Source organism: Palaemon carinicauda, chromosome 44 (assembly GCF_036898095.1).
Source record: "Palaemon carinicauda isolate YSFRI2023 chromosome 44, ASM3689809v2, whole genome shotgun sequence".
NCBI classification, from domain to species: Eukaryota; Metazoa; Arthropoda; class Malacostraca; order Decapoda; family Palaemonidae; genus Palaemon; species Palaemon carinicauda.
The window spans coordinates 26692996-26716393 of NC_090768.1; the positions used below are offsets into that span (position 1 = coordinate 26692996).

The 23398-nt window shown below is 32.7% G+C and overlaps 1 protein-coding gene across 1 annotated transcript in view; it reads left to right on the top strand.

Moving 5' to 3' along the window:
* Positions 1-23398, top strand: part of LOC137634242 (glycine receptor subunit alpha-4-like) — a 323608-nt gene that overhangs the window by 197993 nt on the left and 102217 nt on the right. The window contains exon 8 of the mRNA XM_068366518.1: positions 12810-13001. Within this exon, the coding sequence (XP_068222619.1) occupies positions 12810-13001 (192 nt within the window). The remainder of the gene's footprint in view (positions 1-12809; positions 13002-23398) is intronic.

The following is a 23398-nucleotide window of genomic DNA, read 5'->3' on the forward strand; positions in this document are numbered from 1 at the left end:
ATTAAAAAAAAATATCTCCTATGTAAACTATAAAAACTTTAACAAAACAATAGGAAGAGAAATTAGATAGAATATTGTGCCCGAGTGTACCCTCAAGCAAGAGAACTCTAACCCAAGATAGTGGAAGACCATGGTACAGAGGCTATGGCACTACCCAAGACTAGAAAGCAATGGTTTGATTTTGTTACGATCTTAAAATGGGAAGTGAATATAAAAAGAAACTTGCAAAAAAAAAACACCACACGTTTATTCACAAATTTATTTACCAAGAAAATCAATGTTGCTTCTTCTGTTACTTTAAATAAAACATTTGTTATTTGTTATTTTTATATTAGAATTGCTACTGTAACACCTCTGTGCTTGATTTCCCTTCATACAATCGCAAACACACACACACAGATGAAAATTAATGAAAATTAAATTTGGTATATGAAATCTCCTCTTTAATGATTTAGGGTTTAATTCTTGAATCGTATGCATGTTTTTATGCATAATTCCCTTATCATGTTAATTAAGGCGTGGCTGCTGTACACTTCTGGACGTTTGTTATTTTAATAGAATTTAAAAGGTTTTCCTTTTTCTTGATTAAGCCAGCTTGTAGCGCATAAATTTAAGGTAAATTATTCTTTTGACTCCGGAGTCCAACTTTCATTTTATTGACTTCTCTCTCTCTCTCTCTCCTCTCTCTCTCCTCTCTCTCTCTCTCTCTCTCTCTCTCTCTCTCTCTCTCTCTCTCTCTCTCTCTCTCATGGTTGTAGCAGTCAATAAGGAGAGTTCTACTGTACGCATTCTTTCAGATTTGATATATTTACGTATGATAAAATATTTTACACGCGTAATGAGGTTATTGATAAATACATTACAGGAATGTTTCTCTTTATACAGACCTCATCCTCTGACAATTTCACGGTCTGTCACCCTCCGTGTTGAGACCGATTTGTTTTAGGGTCGTGAACGTTAGGCTTAACGAAAAGTAAATTGACAGTTTACATAATAAGAAGTTCTCGTGTTTTCATTCGATCGAGCCTCGCGTTTGAAGGCGGAGTTCTTGAAAATAGATTTCCGGCTTCGTTAGTTCTGTAAGTGAGTCGTATGGAATTTGATAGCGATTATTTGCTAAGGAAATCGAAAATAACCCTACGCAAAAACGATTGGGAATATACAGTATACAGAGGTGCTGTTTAGTACAGGTGAGTCGTTTGTGTGATGTCTGACTACGTTCTGTTAGGCATAAAACGACTTTTCCAAATAGTATCTTTTTCCTAGATTCTTAGAAAAGGAAAAAAGGGTTTTGTTATATTGTATTATAAATTAATCTAGTCTTAATAAAGAATTTTCCAGACACTTGCACGACTTTTTGCCACGAATTTGTCGTGGCAAGTCGTGACATTTTGTGGCACGAACTGGAATTTAAAAAAAAAAAAAAAAAAAAAATACCTCAAAATCACAGCTGACCTGTCCACATTGACACAAACTGGCACGATGTCACGACGGGATTACGAACACTTCATGCCAGTTCACGACGAGTTCACGCCAGTTCACAACTAGAGTCGTGACAATGCGTCCCACAAAGTCGTGCAAGTGTCAGCCTGGCTTAAGTCATCTAAAGATTTTCTGGTTTGGGTACTATTTTAAATTAACGTAAGACATAAACAGTTGTGGTGTTGGGATTCTGGGTTTTATTAAGAAAATTATTGTTACTGGTGAAAAATAGATATATTCTGAAGTACAAAAGAATTCAAACAATGGAAATATTTTTTTATAGAAATTAACCAAATATTCATGAATCTTAAAACCAAAAGTTCAGGAAACGGTACGTGATCAGTAGAGGGTTATTTATAATAAAGTAAAGATTCAGGTGGTTTGAATTTTTTTATATACCAGAAATCTAGATTATATGTACAGAATAAAAAGGAGCCGAGATAGCAGGGACATTAAAACGTCAATTCACGTAGTAGATAAGAGAATAATATTTTAAAGATAACATGAATTAAGGAAGCTAAAAGAAATATTTCGAACATATCTGCAAGGATAAAACTAAATTGTTAACCTAGAAAAATGAAGTAACCCAAATAAGCTAGAATGTTCAGATGAAAGAAACTGAAGGGGCGTAGAATGCCAAAAAGAAAAGTACTAAAGAATATAAAATATTCAAGTGAAGAATAATGAACTAATCAATAATTCGATGGAGCGTGGCTATTTATCAAGTAAATAATCCAATAATATCTAAACACACAAATAGAAAAGACTCCGAGGGAGCGCTCAACAGGTTGGCCGATCATCCCCGGTCTCCTTGGCGCCCCAAAAGGCTTTTGACGTTGACAGTAATTTAAATTGACAGCCGGCTCCCTTCCAGATGGTTGCTCGTTTTCTGTGGGAACATAAGGTTTAGAGTATAACAATAAAAAACTCTATTTCCCGGTAAAATACGCTTGCAAAACCATAGTTTCCTTATCACTGTCTCCGTCATTGACGGCAAAATTAGGCGAAATGGATTTCTTATTAACTGATTGCCATAGTAAGTCAGCAGTCCTAACTCCTTGGCAAATTCTAGTTGAAAACCATTGCTGACTATTATTACGCCTATACTTCATTTAAGTTTTATTATTTTTATAAAATTCTGAGTATGAATGCTGAAAATAAATAGGTGCAATCGTTGAGTGTAAACTGACTGAAATTTCAATATGCAATAAATTCAGATATTTCATATAGCACATGATTTGTATTCGGTGATAATTCTTTTTTATTCAATTCAAAAGTTCTATTGCAGTCTTCTTTCTCGTAACCATTTTATATTATATAGCAAAACAATCTACCTTCATTGAATCCTATAAGAGATAACTTTAAACTAAAGCGCACCTTTGGTTTAACAATACTGCCATTGGTAACCTACGAGAAGGAATTGGGTATTTTATTTTATATATCTTTAAAAGAAAATTATCACGAAACTTTCTTTTGCCAAGATTTCCAGTGTGACAGGACTTTACAGCGAAGCTCTTACTGAGATTACACCTTTACAGCTCTTAGCTCTTCTAGAAGGCGGTATTTAGGATCGTAAATTCTTATGGTGAATATATTCTAAATCCTTAAGTTCTGTAAGTTTTGTTGAATATTTTTATATGAGACTCCAACGCAACTTAAACAGTGTAGACTTGTTAACCACGTTGTTGGGTCGTCGAAGGGAAATGATTTTGAATGTAATAAAAGAAATATGAAAATGTCGATATGAATTGTTTATATACTATATTAGTGAAGCAAATAATTTTAACAATCTTCCATTTCCGGAAACAAGCAACAAAATTATTACACATACTGCTTGTGGATTGCTCATTTTAATAAAACTCTGTAGCCACCTAAAATTCTAGATGGCGACCTTTTTACAAGATAGACGTCATTGAATAGAGAGAAGCATTGCATTTTGCAATAATATTACAGGCTTGTTCTATTTAAATGAACATGGTGTCAAGTCATATTTTCTTCACTGTGTAGAACCCGAATGAAATGAGTACCTATTCATTAGCTTCCATTATACTAGTCAAGGCACCATCAATCCGGTATATTAGTGGATGTATATGGAGACAATAGGAATATACTTGTTTAATGCGTAGTCATGCTGCCTGGATTAGTATACTACAAATTTTCCAAACCTTGTATCTGGAGCTATACTGTGCCATGGAGGTCAGACCAAAGTTGTAGCATTTGCATCAACTGCAACATTCCGACTTGTAAGCACATTTGGTCAGCCACCCGTTGAGATACTACCAATGGAGAGTAATGAGGTCTTTTGACTGGCCAGACAGTACTACATTGAATCGTTCTCTCTGGTTACCTTAATTTTCCCTTTGCTTACACACAAACACCGAATAGTCTGGCCTATTCTCTACATATTTTCCTCTGTCCTCATACATCTGACAATACTGAGATTACCAAACAATTCTTCTTTACCCAAGGGGTTACAGCTCTGTAATTGTTCGGTGGCCACTCTACTGGAAGAGACTTTTGGCTATGGTATGCAGCTCTTCTATAGAATGACACTCCAAAACAAACCATTGTTCTCTTGTCTTGTGTAGTGCCATAGCCTCTGTATCATGGTCTTCCAATGTCTTGGGTTAGAGTTCTCTTGCTCGAGGGTACACTTGGGCACACTTCTATTTCATTTCTCTTCCTCTTGTGTTGTTAAAGTTTTTTATAGTTTATATAGGAGATATTCATTTTAATGTTGTTACTGTTCTTAAAATATTTTATCTTTCCTTGTTTCCTTTCTTCACTAGGCTGATTTATCTGTTGGAGCCCCTGAGCTTATAGCATCCTGCTTTTCCAACTAGGGTTGTAGCTTAGCAAGTAATAATAATAATAGTAATAATATTAATGATAATAATAATAATGGGTGGGAGCTCTGTCCAAACGATCTGTCATAAAGCTCCTTTCTTGGTCCAGTCCCAGTTGGTAGGATTCTGCGTTTTTTTTGTTCTATGACATGTGATGCTGGCTTTGACCATAATGACTTTGCTTGCTGCTTCTGTTACGTTCATGGCTTGCACAAAGATCTGCGTGTCGGCTTCTTCATGACTGCATGGCAAAACCCCAGCCAGATTGATAGGGCAGTTGTTGACAGCATCTTCCTTGGTCACATTGACCACATTCGGCGTGGCCACATATGCAATCCTATCAGCCAGAAATTTTAACAGCTCGGCTTTATCATTTCTCTCAGGAATTTTCACCATTTTTAGGGAATTTTGCCCTCATATGTCACCCTGCGTCTCACTCCACGACCTTGCTTTGATCTAGTTTCAGCTTTCAGACAAGCCTATATGGTCTAACAAAAAATTTTCAATGATCATGGTTTCAGCGTCTGGTTCTGCCTCAGGGCTTGTAACTTTGCTTTCAAGAATGGGAGGGAGTAGCGATGTCTGACAGATGTGGAGCTTTCCATCATCACTTAGGGCAGCAGGATGTGACTGGTTCTCATGATGGAAGAACTTCAAGGTAGGATCTCTATTCTGGCTTGATATGAACATCTTGGAGAACAGTTGACAGTCTGCCTTCAGCACATTTTACTGTGAAGAGTCAGCAAAAGCTAATACCTATCTGAAAAAGTCATCCCTTTTCTTCTTGATTTTTTCATAGAAGGGGTACTCTTCTTCCCCTTCCAGTCCCTCCATAAACTCCATGAAATGGACCTTGGTTTTCACAAGGTATGTACCAATCAGCATGGTGGTAGTTAAATGGCCAATTTACTTTTCATCAAGCTAAAACACGCCCTACTTTCCACCTGGAAAGGATTACCAATATCCTTCAAAAGTTTAAACTTGCAGAAAATGTTTTATGATGAACACTCTGGCATAAGTCTCTTTATAATGTATAAAGTTAAAGATCTTATTTTAATGATGTTACTGTTCCCAAAATATTTTATTTTAATTGTTCATTACTTCTCTTATTTCCTTTCCTCACTGGGCTATTTTTCCCTGTTGGACCCTTTGGGCTCATAGTATCCTGCTTTCCCAACTAGGGTTGTAGCTTAGTTAGAAATGATAATAATAATAATGATAATGATAACGGCTTCTGAGAGTTTTTCTACTTTCTCAAGGAACACTACTTGTTTTGTCTGTTATGGGGCTTGGTGTGTTCAGTAACCTCTTTTAGTTCCACACACTGCCTGGTTGTGCATTGACATTCGCTCAGTTAGTACAAGGAAGTCAGTGAATAAATCCATGGTTCGAAATTCGTATTCTGTATAAGGAAAAATATAGGATTTAATACCAAGATTATTCAAATAAGACAAGTGTGATTTTTTTTATGAAGTGCAATATTATTTTCAATGGTATCCATTTTGAAAAACGGCCGCCATCTTGAAGTATTACGTGACTAAAGGGTTTTATCAAAAGAATAATGCCAAGAAGTAGGTGTACCAATTTTGGTGATTGTTTCCGGAAGCAAAATATTCTTCTGAAATTTGCTTTTAACTGCTCTACTGCTGTGTATATAGTACAAGAAAGATTGGAAAAGCAAGGGAAGTAAGGTACATGATTGGTGTGGCTAAAAGGTAAACAAAAATGAAAAGAGAGATCAAAGTATTTGGGGCTTGTTTGTTCAAGAAAGAAAGAGAGGAAAACAATAGGCTGGTGAAAGGAGTACAGGGTTTGGAAGTGATACTCTGAAAAGCTACAAAGGCTTGACTGATGAAAAGGAGGGCCATCTACATTATGGTAGCGAGTTCATGAAGTGGCTTGAGACACTGCTGATAAGCCATTAATGTGGGTGCATGGAGCAGCATAAGCTGTGGAAGTTTTATGCACATGGGATTCCTCCATGATTAGACATTCAGTATCTTATTTTATGTATAGTATAATTATGCTTTATCACAACCACTGCAATGTGTGATAAATACGATGCTTGCAATATTTTATTGCAAAACTCTACTAAGATACATTCTCTCTCTCTCTCTCTCTCTCTCTCTCTCTCTCTCTCTCTCTCTCTCTCTCTCTCTCTCTCTCTCTCTCACACAATATATATATATATAAATATATATATACACATATATATAAAAATTCTATATATATATATATATATATATATATATATATATATATATATATATATATATTTTATCGTTATCGAATTTCAGTTTGACACCTGTGTTGGCGAGTCTTGTTTTCCACCCCCTCTACTCCCCCCTCTCCCTTGAGGTCCACCTCTTCCTTCCCCATCTCCCCTTTCCCCCTCGGACTTCTCCAAACTGTCATCTGGAATCACGTTCTCCCTATTTACTTGGATTCCCCCTCTATAGACAGACCTTCAGGAAAGCATGTCAGGACCTTTGTGTGTGTGAGAATGACTCAAGGGAAGTTCTCGGTTCACTTAGATGGCTGCAATAGCCTTAGTAAACCCTTGAGATCCTGAGCTCCTTTGTAGGAAATGGACATGTACACACGTGCTCACTTATGTACGTTTTATGTGCGTATCTCTCTCTCTCTCTCTCTCTCTCTCTCTCTCTCTCTCTCTCTCTCTCTCTCTCTCTCTCTCTCTCTCCTTTTTCCAACCATATTGTGAGTTTTTCACTTCTCTTATTTGAATCTGTTTCCATTTTCACCACGTGACTAGATCACCTTAGAGCTCACACACACACACAGACACTGACACACACACACACATATATATATGTATATATATATATATATATATATATATATATATATATATATATATATATATATATATATGTATGTATATATATATATGTACATATATATACTGTACATAAGTATATATACATACATATATATGTATATATATACATACATACGTATACACACACACACACACATATATATATATATATATATATATATATATATATATATATGGATATATATATATATATATATATATATATATATATATATATATATATATATATATATATTCTTTGCTAGTGGTTTTATTAACTTTTTAGTCTAATATCGGGATGTCCCACCCTATAACCCCCGATAACAAAAAATCTTCGAACATGCGTCCCTTTCATCTACGTTCCAAAGTTCAGTCTCATTGGTCTTTTGCCGCTTAAAAAGTAATTCAAATTATTCGTGTTTACCACTTGTATTATTTTCCCCTTTTCATTTGCATTCGCCAGCCACGATTCACTTCCACGATGCCTTCGCATATTCCAACCCTTTTCCTTCACCTTGACCTCGTTACATTTAATTTGATTTATTGATTGATTTCTGGCATCCTGACGTCTAAGGTCATTGACGCTGGACATTCGAAAGTAGATGTCTTCAAGAATCATACAATATAGATCAGTTTTACGTTACTTTCATTTGGCATCATGACCATGATAAAATTTTGTTATGAACCTTTCAAACATAGAATTGTGTGAATTATTTCCAGTTTATCAAGTAACAAATGATAAACCTTTCGACATATTAGTGACAAATGCTTTTCATATCCCTTGAACTTACATCCACTAACCCAGAAAAAAGTGTGGATATATATGATTATAGATGTGTTCCTGCATATACATGTATGTATGTATATATGATACAAGTATGATATTATGTATGATTAACAAGAATATCGCATACATATGCTCTCTCTCTCTCTCTCTCTCTCTCTCTCTCTCTCTCTCTCTCTCTCTCTCTCTCTCTCTCTCTCTCTAACACATATTTATATACAGTATATGTATATATATATATATATATATATGTGTGTGTGTGTGTATATATATATATATATATATATATATATATATATAAGGTAATGACTTGCTCTCTATGAATATTTCATAGAAAATAAATAGGCCATCAATTTTGGTTTTCGTGTAACTTGGACATTTCCTGGTAATGATCATCGAGAAAGATGTCAAGATAACACTAGCAATTTAGTTTCTCATGAACGATGACTCTTCTCTAGTGTAGGTTTTCAGAAAAATTCATTAATGATTTGTTTTTAATATCTGGAAAATCTACTGTTTTGTAGGATTTGAATAAAAATTTTAAATAATAATAATTTCTGAAGGGAGTATAAATCTGATTCAACGACGAAAGTAGTGGTGTCTGATAAATTAATTTTTCATTTACAAACAGGGGATGGAAAGGGATTTAAAAATTTATTTTTATATTTGGAATGGACCCAAAATTTAAGATTTTTCTTGGTGAAATATGTAAAAATGCAAGTGAAGTATGCAGAATTTATATCAAAACGAGAAACGCATTATGCGTAGATGAGACGATGCCAATATTGCTTTGAGGGCGTGAAAGAAAATCAGATAGAAACCAAAGATCGAATTATACCGAGCCAAAAAAAAAAAAAAAAAAAAACAATAGATTCTTGCCGTTAGTTTTATGGAAATCCGTCTTTACGTTCAGCAGAAGAGTGCATTGCCATTAGCGTCTGATACATAACTATAAAAGTAATATACCGTCAGAGAGAATTATTCTCTCACCCGGATGTTTATTTATTCAGAAGTCGTGCTTTGGAAATACAAGTTACCATCCTATCATATTGATGTGAAATATGATTCGTTTATTTCCGGGTGTGATTCCTGTATATATATATATATATATATATATATATATATATATATATATATATATATATATATTTTTTTTTTTTCTTTTTTTTTTTTTTTTTTTTTTTTTTTTTTTATTGATGCATATATACATTGACGCGGTGCTGTCGCTTTTAATAACGGGGATTACATGAAAAACGACGGTGTTAGAGCTCACAGTTCTGACATTAATAACGATGTTAATTAGTTCGTCATAATGCTGGTTAACAATGTGTTTTTGCTGGATTCTAATGCATAGACTTAATCTAATTATGTTATTAATGTTATCTATTTCACCTGTGATCACGTGATTTGTTTGAACCAATCTTATATAAGAGCAAAATTAATAAACTGTTAAGAGAGATAAAATCATATAACCATATTTAAGTGGAAGAGCAAAACAAAATAATCTTATTTAAGATAAATCTTATTGCACCTACTACAATTGTATAGATATATATATATATATATATATATATATATATATATATATATTGTATATATATATTATATATACTGTATATATATATTATATATATACTGTGTGTATATATATATATATATATATATATATATATATATACACATATATATATACACATATACATATATATACTGTATATATATATGTGTGTGTGTATACTATCTATCTATATATATATATATATATGTATGTATATATATATGTGTGTATACTATATATATGTGTATATATATATATATATATATATATATATATATATATAATTTATATGTGTGTGTGAATATATGTTTGTGTGTATGTATGTGATGAGAGAATTAAGTTTTCCTCAATGTGGGTAAATATGCCCCGAGGATTTTATTAGAGCTGGCGTTCGGATTTGTGACTTTCATCACTTATGATTTGGCTGCTATCGGTTGCTGTTTTCTCTCCATGTCGCCGGTGGGTGGCCGAGGGGGAGATGAATAACCAACAGTATATAAGCCTCAAAGCTGCCAAGATCTTCGAAGTGAAAAAAAAAAAAACGAAAACCACATGTGTTGAAAGTACCTAATTAAATGAATGTAACAAAAATAACATTCGTCAATGAACTATGTTAAAGAAGTTATGTTGGTACTCTTTAAAGTCTAGTTAAGATTCATAATCTATGTTTATATACAAATTATATATATATATATATATATATATAGATATATATATATATATATATATATATATATATATATATATATATATTATATTTCACGAATGTTGTTAAAATTCATAACATTTACTTACTACTAACAAGCTTCAACTAATAGGTTTGTTCTATATATATATATATATATATATATATATATATATATATGTGTGTGTGTGTGTGTGTGTGTGTATGTGTGTGTGTATTTATAAGATTAATTTAAAATATATAGGGAGCGGGTGAAAGCTTTATTAAAATAATTTTTTGCGTAAGAAAAAATCTTCCCCTCATGTTGTCTCTCCTTTTCTCCAAACTGTAAAACGTGGCATTTCTTTTCTGTCACCCATGATTTCCATTTCCTCTTTTTCATTTGTTTTTAAGGAGAGAGAAAAGAACGCGCACAAAATTAGGCGTCGCTTGCAGGCATTTCCCATGCACTGCATTTTCGAGGTATAAAAATCACAGAGGCTGAAAGGTTTACTATCCATTTCCTCAAGTAGTTTTACGTTTTCCCGAAAGTTTACGTCCTAACTTTTTCTCTTAATGAGGCCAGGTCATGAAACCAGCGTTGCAGAGCGAAATCAGTACGGGGTTTCGCCATAAGCTTACTCCGAATACAAAGAGCTTTACGTTTGAAAATATTCCTTCGCTGTACTTTTGTCCTCGCCAAATGTGTCGTAGCTTGGTTTTCTAGAGCGTTGAAAATGGCCTCGTTACAAGGATTAAATTTCACCTTTGAGAAGTTTATTGCTTGCGTCTTAATTTGTGTCGGTGTCCTTTTTGTACACACTTTATATCTCCTTTTAATAAAGATTCCTGAAGTGATAAAATCTAAAAGTTTGAGTAATCAAAGTACTTCCATGTACCAGCATTATATGGATGCTTATTATTCTTATGCATATTTTGTACATACATACTAATTATCATTCTCTGGTGTCTTATTTCCGGGACACATGATGCAATTCATTGCATTTTATTTCTATTAAACTATTTTTTCAGCCATGTTTAAATGAGCTTTGGAAAAGCAATATTGGTATGTACTGTATATATATATATATATATATATATATATATATATATATATATATATATATATATATATATATATATATATATATATTGTGTCATCGTAGGCGTCACATTTGCCAATCTTGGGACCTTATTACCAATGTTCTGAAAACCTTAGCTGTGCAAATGTCTTGGCGCCATCAGTGTTGGGCTTGAGTTTTCCTAGTTGAGAGTGGCCCTTGAAATCCTTTCCTCTTTTCCCTGTGGATATTTTGCCCTATTTATGCTCTTATTTATTGGCTGTAAGTAGTTTATTCTTTAACCATTACATTTGACTTTATTTTATTGCACTTTCCTTACTATCTTTGCTCCTTTTTTTCCTTTTTCGCATATCTGCATTCCCTCTGTTGTAGCTTGGTAGTCAGTTAAATGGCTGTTGGTCTGCCCCGTAAGAATTAATTGTGCACGTTGTTAGTAAATAATGATAATGATAAGGATAAACAATAAGGATTTGTGCACGCTCTTTATATTAAGGAAAATTATGATAATATTGTTAGTCTCATTTGCTCGTTAAATATATTTGATCTACGTGCGGTTTTTATTTTATCATTATCTTATCATATCTCAGTTTCTTTTGTCTAAAATTTCCTTCCTATACCATCTCCTTCCTTGTGGTGCTGTTTTGGAATTTAATGTGTCCACTTCATGTTCCTTGTTCACTTCCAAACCCATATTTCGCAGGATTTCAGTTTTTATCAATAGAGCGCTAATCTCCTTACCAGAATTTTTATCATTTACCTAAAGTAAAGTGTCGCTTAACATTTCCGTTAAAAGTTCATTGCCTTGAAACCTATAGCCTTGACAAATCTTGTTCTCAATTTGAATTCCTAACTTTACAGGGTCATCAAATATGCCTGTTCTTAATTCCACTACTACTCAAATTCCCTGTACATGTTCATCTTGGTCTTTTTTAACATTGATTTCCATAGTTTGCTTAAATTTGTTTTCATTCGTCACTGTTTTTCTATTTTGCAGAGTGATACAGATCTAGATCTTGAAATGCTTTGTCACTAATTCTACCAATTAAACTTCCCATCTCGTTTCTCATGGTATGCTGGTTAATAAATTATTAGGCAACAGGAGACATAGGTTTAGAAATATGCAAAAACACGCATTCATTATCTTTAGCATTTCTTTTTTTAAATGTGGAATCCATTTTAGATTTATTAACAGCTACAAATAGGTCTTCCTCAATGTCTCTTCAAGCACTGTGCTATCCTTGCTATTCCAAATGTGGTCCCTCAAGCTTCTTTGATGCCAAACCATTCATCATACCCTTTCCATGTCTTCCATTTATTTTATTTGTAAAATACAGGACACGATCTTGAAACCGTTATGATTACAAAAAAAAAAAAAAATTGTTCAACAATCTTTACAATATAAAGTGCTTGATTTCCTTAACATTATTGTTGCAACAAATCCTTCTGCTTAACAACCTCTACAAATAGATCATCTTATATATGTCTCATCACCTCATCAGTTTCTTTGAAATTAGGGATTATGACTAAATCTGTTTCTTATTTTCCTTCTGGAAGGAGGCGGAGTCGCCGAAGAAAGTCACGGAGTGTTTAGGGTCGTCAAGGGCTGGTGACTACGAGGCTTCCCCAGCCAGATCCAATAAGTCAGAGTGTTCGGGCCAACCCCCTCCCCCTTGCCTAACTGCTCAAAGGCGCTCCCCGGCTGTAGAGAGACGACCTAATGGCAGGAAAGCACTCTGCCAAACAGAGGTAAGGTTCAGTAGTTGTCTAATATAGGACAATACTGGCAAGATTTATGTGATTTTCCTTCATCTATTTAAAGAAAATGTGGCTAATCTGCCGTGTCTCCTTTTCAGGTGATAAAACTAATTTTATAAAATTGTGAACTTGATCGATCCATTGTTCAAATGTTGTCTTCTTGTCATCAGGAATGTTGATGGGTCTTATTTAATGTTTTTAGCTTTCATTGCCGACGATTTGGGAATCATCATCATCAAATTGCTTTAGCTTACGTTAGCAATAGTAATAATTGAATATATAAATTCCCTCTCTATCTCTAAATTCCTGCGTTACTGTTACTATTCCAAAACAATATATTGATAGCGGTCGTCCAGATTAAAATATCGGAAATAAGATTATCCTGAGTGACATGACGTGGCCACTGAATTGAAGAGTGCTATTCGTGCGTGGCTTCTCGTGGAAAACATTTTCAGTTCTCGAATTTCAGAACTATCTTACCACAACGAGTGAAATCAATTTAGTTTAAGTATAGTATTTTCCAAGTTTGTACATGATAGAAGGAAATGGGTATAATTGATTTATGCCATAATTAGCTTCTGATTCCTTGTGGGTTCTGTAGTTTCAATTGGCTTTGAAATAAATTTTAGGAACTTTCAACCTATTGACGTCGTGTTCGATTATGGTTGGAACTTACTTTCTCAGACTTATGCGAGTGGAATTAGCAAGTATTTTGAGCTTCACTTACGGAGTTTTCTGTAGTTATGAAATACATTTACTCTTTAATTTCATTGATTTAATTCAGCTGATGTGTTTTCTCTTCTGACCTCGTTTTATAAATATGTGATCAAAACTTGCAAGAAATGTTTTGTCCTGGAAACCATAGCGAATCGTTATTTGTCCCCTTACTTGCACGAGTCTTAAATAAAAGCGCATCATAATTTTAACCGAAAGATTAAGCATTGAAAAATATTCCTTGAATATTCACTTATAATAAATCTGTCTTCCTGCGAACGTCGACCAGATTTACCATAGCTATACAGGATACCATTTACAATATTAACCTCCAGGACCAAAAAAAAAAAAAAAAAAAAAAATCAAATTAGCTTATGAATAGGTAATCACTTTTGAACTGAAGACATTATCACCTATTACCTCTCCTGTGTTAAGAATGCTTCTTCAAATTGCAAAAAAATTCACTCATATATTTATATATTCTTCGATATTCTTGTCTGCAGCCGGCTGCGTTCACCTTCTGATCGTGGCTGCTAACCAGATCAAGCTAAGGATTTGACCTTTCGGGCTCCTTCTTAATTTGGAAGATGACGTCACTTGCTATTGACTTTTCTGTCGTCGGTGACCATTGCTGTTCTTGGGTCGAGGGCTAAAGAAATTAGATTGAACACTACTCAAGCAGTAGCATCTCTCTCTCTCTCTCTCTCTCTCTCTCTCTCTCTCTCTCTCTCTCTCTCTCTCTCACACACATAATATGTTAATGTATTGATATGATCTCCCTCAGTTTTATAACGAGATTCAATCTATACTTACATACATACGTATGTATCGCATAGTATCCATGTATATATATATATATATATATATATATATATATATATATGTGTGTGTGTGTGTGTGTGTGTCTGTGTGTGTGTATGTACATACATATATAGATATATGTATATATGTATATTCATATATATATATATATATATATATATATATATATATATATATATATATATATATATATATATATATATTAGTGAATGCCTGTGTAAATTTTGAAGTAAACGCGATAACCAAATACAAAGAAACTCATTTTAATACCAAAGCAACATTTTTCAAGAAAAAAAAAAAGTAATATCCCTGATCTTATTCAAGGTAAATTAGATTATTTCTGAGGCATCACAGCCGTCGGGGATATCATTTCTCTTCAATTTTGTGGTACATTTCCAGTTTCTAGACAATGACGCGACGTGTGTCCTTTATATCATGTTCGTCTTTCATGCATGAAGCCATTGGGCCCATCAAAAGAACCAAATCGCATTGCTCTGTACCCCCCCCCCCCCTCCCCCCTCAACCCACCCCACACCAGATACCAATTTGTGATCAAGTCCGTTCAAAATTCACTTTTGCATTTTACATACATTTGAATCTCACGATTGAAGATGATGCCGTAGCAATAACCAGTATTGAACTATAATATAAAACACTGGTTTTTCATCTTTTATTTTTCACTTGGGTGTAACTACTTAATACATGGAGCAAATTTCGTTAAATATGCATGAGGTAGACTGCTTCATCGGCCGAATATTGTATTATATACGTACTCAAAGATAAAGAAGTAAAAGCTAATAATTCGAATTTTTTTTTAAAACAACTCATAGTTTCATAAACATTAATTCCAAATAAGGTTTTATTCCTGTCATCTATTTAATTCTTGTTACAAGAATTCTTTTGAGATCTGAATTCAAGAAGAAATCATGTCAGCATTTTATATCCATCGGCAATTTTAGGGAAGCTGATGTTGAAATAATTTTATCTCGTAAACAGCCATCATTTAAACAATTTTCATTTAAGGAAATTTTAGTTCTCTAATATTATTTTATTGATTTTGTTAATAACTGGCCATCGTTCATTTGACCATGCCAAAAATATTCAGTAAGTTTTATTCATGAATTAAAGTATTGGTTTTACTGTTTTAGCCACATTCGAACATAGAAAGACCGTTGTCTTAGAAGCAAATAGACGCCACTAAAAAGAAATGTGAGTGATTTGTATGCTCGTTAATAATTTTTTTATTTTACGTGAATTATTGTTAGTTTGTTTGTACTCTTTCTTTATTATAGTGATCTCTCTCTCTCTCTCTCTCTCTCTCTCTCTCTCTCTCTCTCTCTCTCTCTCTCTCTCTCTCTCTCTCTCTCTCTCTATCTTTATATATATATATGTGTGTGTGTGTGAGTGTGTACTGTATGTCTGTCTGTGTGTATATATAAATCATAATACCGTTTACAGAAGTCTCTCTCTCTCTCTCTCTCTCTCTCTCTCTCTCTCTCTCTCTCTCTCTCTCTCTCTCTCTCTCTCTGTATATATATATATATATATATATATATATATATATATATATGTGCGTGTGTGTGAACTGTATGTCTGTCTGTCTGTGTTTATATATAAATTATAATACCTTTTAGATAACTCTCTCTCTCTCTCTCTCTCTCTCTCTCTCTCTCTCTCTCTCTCTCTCTCTCTCTCTCTCTCTCTCTCTCTCTCTCTCCTATATGAAATCATATGTACTTTTCCTTTTGTAGATCATGTTTCAGTAGTCCAAAGAACTATTGATGTTTTTTTACTCCTTAATCTAGTTGCTTCCCCATTCATCCTCGTAAAACAAGAAACGACCGAAGTCTTCAGGGTAATCCTGGATAGAAAAATGAGAGAAGATTTTACTCCAATCTTCGTCTTCGACAAATCAATTGCTATTTACGGCGCATTGCCCCAGACATTTTACGATATATTTCCTCATTACGGTAATACATGCCTGGGACGTGATAATATTATTTTCCACTGGAGGAAACGATTAAGAATTGCGTTAATAATTCGTTTGCATTGGAGTATTCAATCGTTGTGTTTGTATTTAGTCACTTCACTTGTTTATCTCATGTCCGTTTCCAAAGGTGTCTTTTATCTGCTCTCATCTTAGTTTAGCTTCTTATTCTAGTTTTCACCCCTCATTTTTAGAGCAAATTTATGTGGTAAGTATTTCAAAGTGCTCATTAATCTAGTTCATAATAGTTTTGCTATATAAAACATAATGTATGTCCATGTGCAGCAAATAATGTTCACGGGCAATAACCCCTGGTTTAAATGTTACAATACTGTATATGTAAAAAGAAAAAGTGAAGGAATATTAATACACTTGATATATTATAATTACAATGCAATACACCAGATATATTGCAAGTGCCCTGACGATCACACGACTTTCACACTTTCAACTGGGCTCCACTAGGCACTAGAATAGTTTGAAGACCCAGGCCTATATGGCTGAGGACCATAATTTATGAACTTCTATGGCACGCTATATTAAGTTTTTTTTTTAATGAGACGCATTTGCACTGACTCACAGGTGGTGCCCTTTTAGCTCGGAAGAGTTTTCTAATAGCTGACTGGTTGAACAAAATCATTCTAACCAATCAGCTATTGATAAACTTTTCCGAGCTTAAAGGGCACCCTTGCGAGTCCATGCAAATGCGCCTCATTAAAAAAATTGAGTACAGTTAATTTGGCAAATGGTACATTAGCTGATAAAAACCTTCAGTTTTTTTTTTTTTTTTTTTATGCGAATGCTTGTAGGAAGTTATCCAGGTGTCTTTTTCTAGCATAGGGTTGAAGGTTGGTAAAATATAGTAGAAAAAAATGTAGGCTTAATACTGAAGAAAGATACAGACTTGTCATTGAAAAAGAAAAAAAAGTCCGGTTATAGCATTCCTGAAAACAGATGCTGGAAGAAGCTTCCGTACCGCTGAATTAAACTTTTTTTTTTCTTCTTTGTATTTATGCTTTGAGAAATATGACTGCTTCATGATGAACCTGTGTACCACTTGAAAGGGACTCGTAGTTATATAAAAGTTATTCTGGAAATGTTTTTTAAGACTTGGAATAAACTTGGCTTTACAAACAGAGTTGAAGGTGCTCGTACCTACGCCTGTTGACGATATAACTCATAAAGCACCTACAAACCTAAACGTAAAACTCTCAAATTACTCTCTCTCTCTCTCTCTCTCTCTCTCTCTCTCTCTCTCTCTCTCTCTCTCTCTCTCTCTCTCTCTGTCATCAAAACGACCGCAGACGCCTGTCTTTAATATTTTATTTGCCCCCTCCTTGTCATCCGAAGGGGAACTAAAGTAATCGTAGGTAGAATACGACGACTGTCTTTGGGAAGGAAGGATGAAAAGAAAAGGTCGCCTGGGGATTTACGTCATCCAGGGAAGAGCGATGACAGGGGTAAATATTAGACGCTCCCACCAAACGACAAGAGCATCGGGCAAAGGATTCCCTAGAATAAAGGGGAAAGTCTCCCTTTAGCGTGGGGGAAGCCCCCTAGCAGTGTGTGTGTGCCTCTTCTTTTCATTTTTACGTTTCTTAGCACCATGATAATGCTGTGTGTGTGCGTATTCTTTTCATTTTTACGTTTCTTAGCACCATGATAATGCTGTGTGTGTGTGTGCGTATTCTTTTCATTTTTACGTTTCATAACACTATGGTAATGCTTTCAACTTTAGTAGTAGAATTGTGGGACCGATCGAAAACTGATTTCTAAGATAATATATTTGATAAATAAATTTAACCCATCCTAAAATCGAGGTGATTCTGTTTCTTATTAGTAACTAAGCACAGCCGAAAGGATTTGCATTAATTGATAATTATTATTGTAATATTGTGTAGACTCTACGTAACTGTTTAATACATAATGATATCGAAGTCATTCGACTTGAAATAGCAAACAATAGCTTGAGTAAAGTCCTACGTTCCCTTCATTACATTTCAAAATTTACTTATTTGTACTGATCTTGTCATGACGACTGTTTTTCCTAGGTAAAAAGACTTTCTTCATTGAAAATCATATAACCAGTAATGCTATAAATACAACAAAATTTTGAAATAAAATACGATTTTTGTCAGTTTTACTATCTATCCGTTGCCTTGTTTTTACGTTTATGAACAGAGGAGAGAGAACCCCCCCCCCCGCTCTCTCTCTCTCTCTCTCTCTCTCTCTCTCTCTCTCTCTCTCTCTCTCTCTCTCTCTCTCTCTCTCTCTTACTTTCACGACGTCTTCGTTGGTCGAAGAAAATGAAAGATATCCATGACCGGAAGCTGAAGAAACAGTGGACTATTTAAAGAATTCTGAAGAGCTCATCCCGCAGTGTTTTCGGAAATAGATATTTTAAATCCCGAGATATATCGAGATTCGGAATATGGACCTTCGAATTCTCATATTTTGTACCTTTTCAAGCAGAAAGGAATGTCCTACCACGTTCAGTATATATATATATATATATATATATATATATATATATATATATATATATATATATATATATATATATATATGTATGTATATATATATATATATATATATATATATATATATATATATATATATATATATATGTATGTATATATATATATATATATATATATATATATATATAGATGTATGTATATATACATATATACATATATATATATATATATATATATATATATATATATATATATATCATCATCATCACCATCATCATCATCATCATCAGCTGTTTACTAGTCCACTGCAGAAAAAGGCCTCTACATATTTTTCTACTCGCGTCTGCCAGTTTATACGCTCAAATTTTCTTAGTTCGTGAATCCATCGTCTTCCTCCCTTCCTCTGCTTCACTTGCAATCTTTAGGGACCCATTCAGTTATGCTTAATGTCCGTCTAGTATATGTCATTCTCATTATATGTCCTGTCCATGAAAATGTTTTTTTAGCAACACAATCAGACACGCACAGACACACACATATATTTATATGTATATATATATATATATATATATATATATATATGTATATATATATATATATATATTATACATGTATATATGTGTATATATATATATATATATATATATATGTATATATATATATTATATATATATATATACATATATATATATATATATATATATATATATAAATTTCCGCATAATAGATTTCTACATCACATCAAGAGAAGCCATATAATAAATAGGAACCTGAATACGAACTGTACTTAAGGAATCCTCTGTGATGATATAAATGCCAACGAGTGGGCCATATAGATATATCTTGACGTCACATCCTAATCGAACGCCGATTTCTCTCTTTATTTTATCTGCTGGCCGGTTTCTTAGAGGACTCGCCTCTCAGTTGGGAGATCAGGGTTCGATCCTGTTGTGATAAAAAAAAAAATATTTCTACTTCACATATAATTATGTTTTACTTTATACTATATTCACACAGAAGGGGTAGTTCGAATTAAATTATTTCGATTTGATAAGCTGTTGAGTCGAAAAGTTGGGTAAAACTCTCTTGTAGGTAGTAAGTTAGAGAAGACGATGAATTGACGAACTAAGAAAGCTTAAGGGTGTGGACTGGCATAGAAAGATCATTTACGGATGCAAGTTGAAGGACATATATATATATATATATATATATATATATATATATATATATATATATATATATATATATATATATATATATATATAATGATGCATTTTATCTAATAATTGCGTCAGTTTTTGTTGATTTCATTAATATTTCCTTTATTTTCTTATTTTATTAAAATACGGTGCATGAATAATAATTGAAGGCAAACCATTAAAAGTATCATGTTCCATGAGTAATTGTAAAGGCGTGTTTGTTTTTACGCAACAGAAAATTCTTTTAATAGAGTTATATACTTTTTTCCTTATACAGTACTTTGAAACTTGAAGGCTTGTACTTTTCCATTGCTTAGAAATTTGCAGATTCGTAGAGAACGTAAATAGACCCTTTGTTATGGTTCTTGAATACTAGTTAATTAATTTTGAAATAGACTTGTGTGTTAAACATTATTTATATATCTGCATACATTGTCTCCCTTGCAAGGTTGCTGCTTTACGTTAAATAGAAAAGCTAAGACTGACGTATTTTGATATTATATACAGTAGCCTACTTAGAATGCCATAGTCACACTTTTATATACAGTAGCCTACTTAGAAGGCCATAATCAATATTTTATATATAGTAGCCTACTTAGAATGCCATAATCAGAATTTTATATACAGTAGACTACTTAAAATACCATAATCAGAATTTTGATTTATTTTGAAGATTACTTTATTCGTTACTAATCGTTTCGTCAATGCAAGAAGTGATTAACCATCTATAAAACTAAGTAACATTAAGAGGCAATTGGAAGTATCTCACATATTGGGGTAAAGGAAAGAGGAAGAATACTGCCAAAGAACTCGTGTTCTCACAGAAGGAATTAATTAAGGGCGAGCAATTAGAATTCTGCAACTAATCAGGAAAGTCAATTAAGAAGGAATGGCGCTCGTCGAGAAGAGGTCAAGAAATTTTGGGGGAATTATTCCGAATGAATTATTTATAGGTCAGAGAATTATTGATATTGATTTCTTTAGTATGTGTGTATTAATGCCGTTTATAAGAATGTGCTTATGTTTTATAGGGAAACCAAACACCTAATACACAGAGATAGGTAACTTGCAATATTTTGTTGTGATGAAATCTAATTATATGCTATATGATTTTATTCCTTTTTACTATTTCATTCTGCATTTAATGTATTTTCATCTGAACGTACATTATATGATATTATTCATAATATGGTATGATGTATTAAAGTATGATATGTGATGCGATTATATCATTATAATAAAGATCGGTAGAAGAACAGGAAACAGAGGAAGTCCACATAAAGCATTGGAGAATTTTTATAATGCATATTTGAGTCTCTTATGTGGTATTAAGTAGAAATCATTTTGAAAAATTACATTCCTGTACCTTGGTGTTTCCTTGCTTACGAAACATGCTATGTATATATATATATATATATATATATATATATATATATATATATATATATATATATATATGTATGTATGTGTGTGTGTATATATACATATATACATATATATACACAAATTTATACACATATATATATATATAAACACAGTATATATGTATATATATCTACTGTATATATATATATATACATATATATGCATATATATACATACAGTATATGCACATATATATACATATATATATACATAAATGTTTATATATATATATATATATATATATATATATATATATATATATATATATATAAAACGCGAAGGTTTAGATTAGCTTTTATTCATATGTTGATTAGTAATGGAATTGGTTCTCATCCTGAATGAAGATGGCGTTTTCTGATAGAGTTGCAGTTCTCTGAAATGATCTATACTACTGCACAAGAATATTTATTGTACTTTTAGATGTTATGTAGAAAATTCCCTGATCTTCTAAAATTCTCAAGTAAGTTGGATACCTATTAGATAATCAATCTAACCGGGCCATTATTTCTTATTCTATCACAAAGACTAAGTAAAGCGGAATTTTATTATTCATTAGTAAAAACTCAGCCGCACCACGGACATTATCTTCTCAATTCATACATTAATTACACGTTCATTAAATTACGCTTGTTCACTTACACTGGAGTCTCGCCAGTTGACATATGCACCTTCAGTAATTTTAGTCATGTAATATATCTTGCATGTTATTTCATAACCTGCTCACGCTGTTCTTATGAATATCTTGATTTTATCCAGGATGGGTGGATATCCATGAGCACATGCTCACTTATATATATATATATATATATATATATATATATATATATATATATATATATATATATATATATATATATATATATATATATATATATATACATGAGGCGCATTTGCACCGACTCGCAGGGGTGCCCTTTTAGCTCGGAAAAGTTTCCTGCTATCTGATTGGTTAGAATTATCTTCTCCAACCAATCAGCGATCAGGAAACTTTTCCGAGCGAAGAGGGTACCCATGCAAGTCGGTGCAAATCTTCCTCACTAAAAAGAATTGACTAAAGTTACCTCTTCTAAAAAAGATCTTCTACCCCTCACGAATATATGTACAGTAAATGTAAGTGTGTTTGTGTGTAGAAACATACACACACACACACACACACACATATATATATATATATATATATATATATATATATATATATATATATATATATATATATAGCCTATACACACACACACACACACACACACATATATATATATATATATATATATATATGTGTGTGTGTGTGTGTGAGTATATATATATATATATATATATATATATATATATATATATGTATGTATGTATATGTGTATATATATAATTATATATATATATATATATATATATATATATATAGATATAAATATATATCTATATATATGAATATATATATATGTATATATATATATATATATATATATATGTATATATATGTGTGTGTATCGTCTATTTTTAAAGACTATAAATTTACAAGCTAGAAAAAAATAAGAAGAAACATACAAACATCTCGAAATCTATATAGGAAAAAAGGTCATATGAGTGAGAGGAACCATTATCCATTAAGGAGATTGAAATCTACTATGAAAGTTTCTACATAGACCAATAACTATTCCCCAGCTCTTCACGGATGACTATTTTATACATCCCGTCAAATATATCTTCAAAACTCTCACTTCGTCAATCTTGTACTGTGTCGACTCAACTATCATCACCCCATCG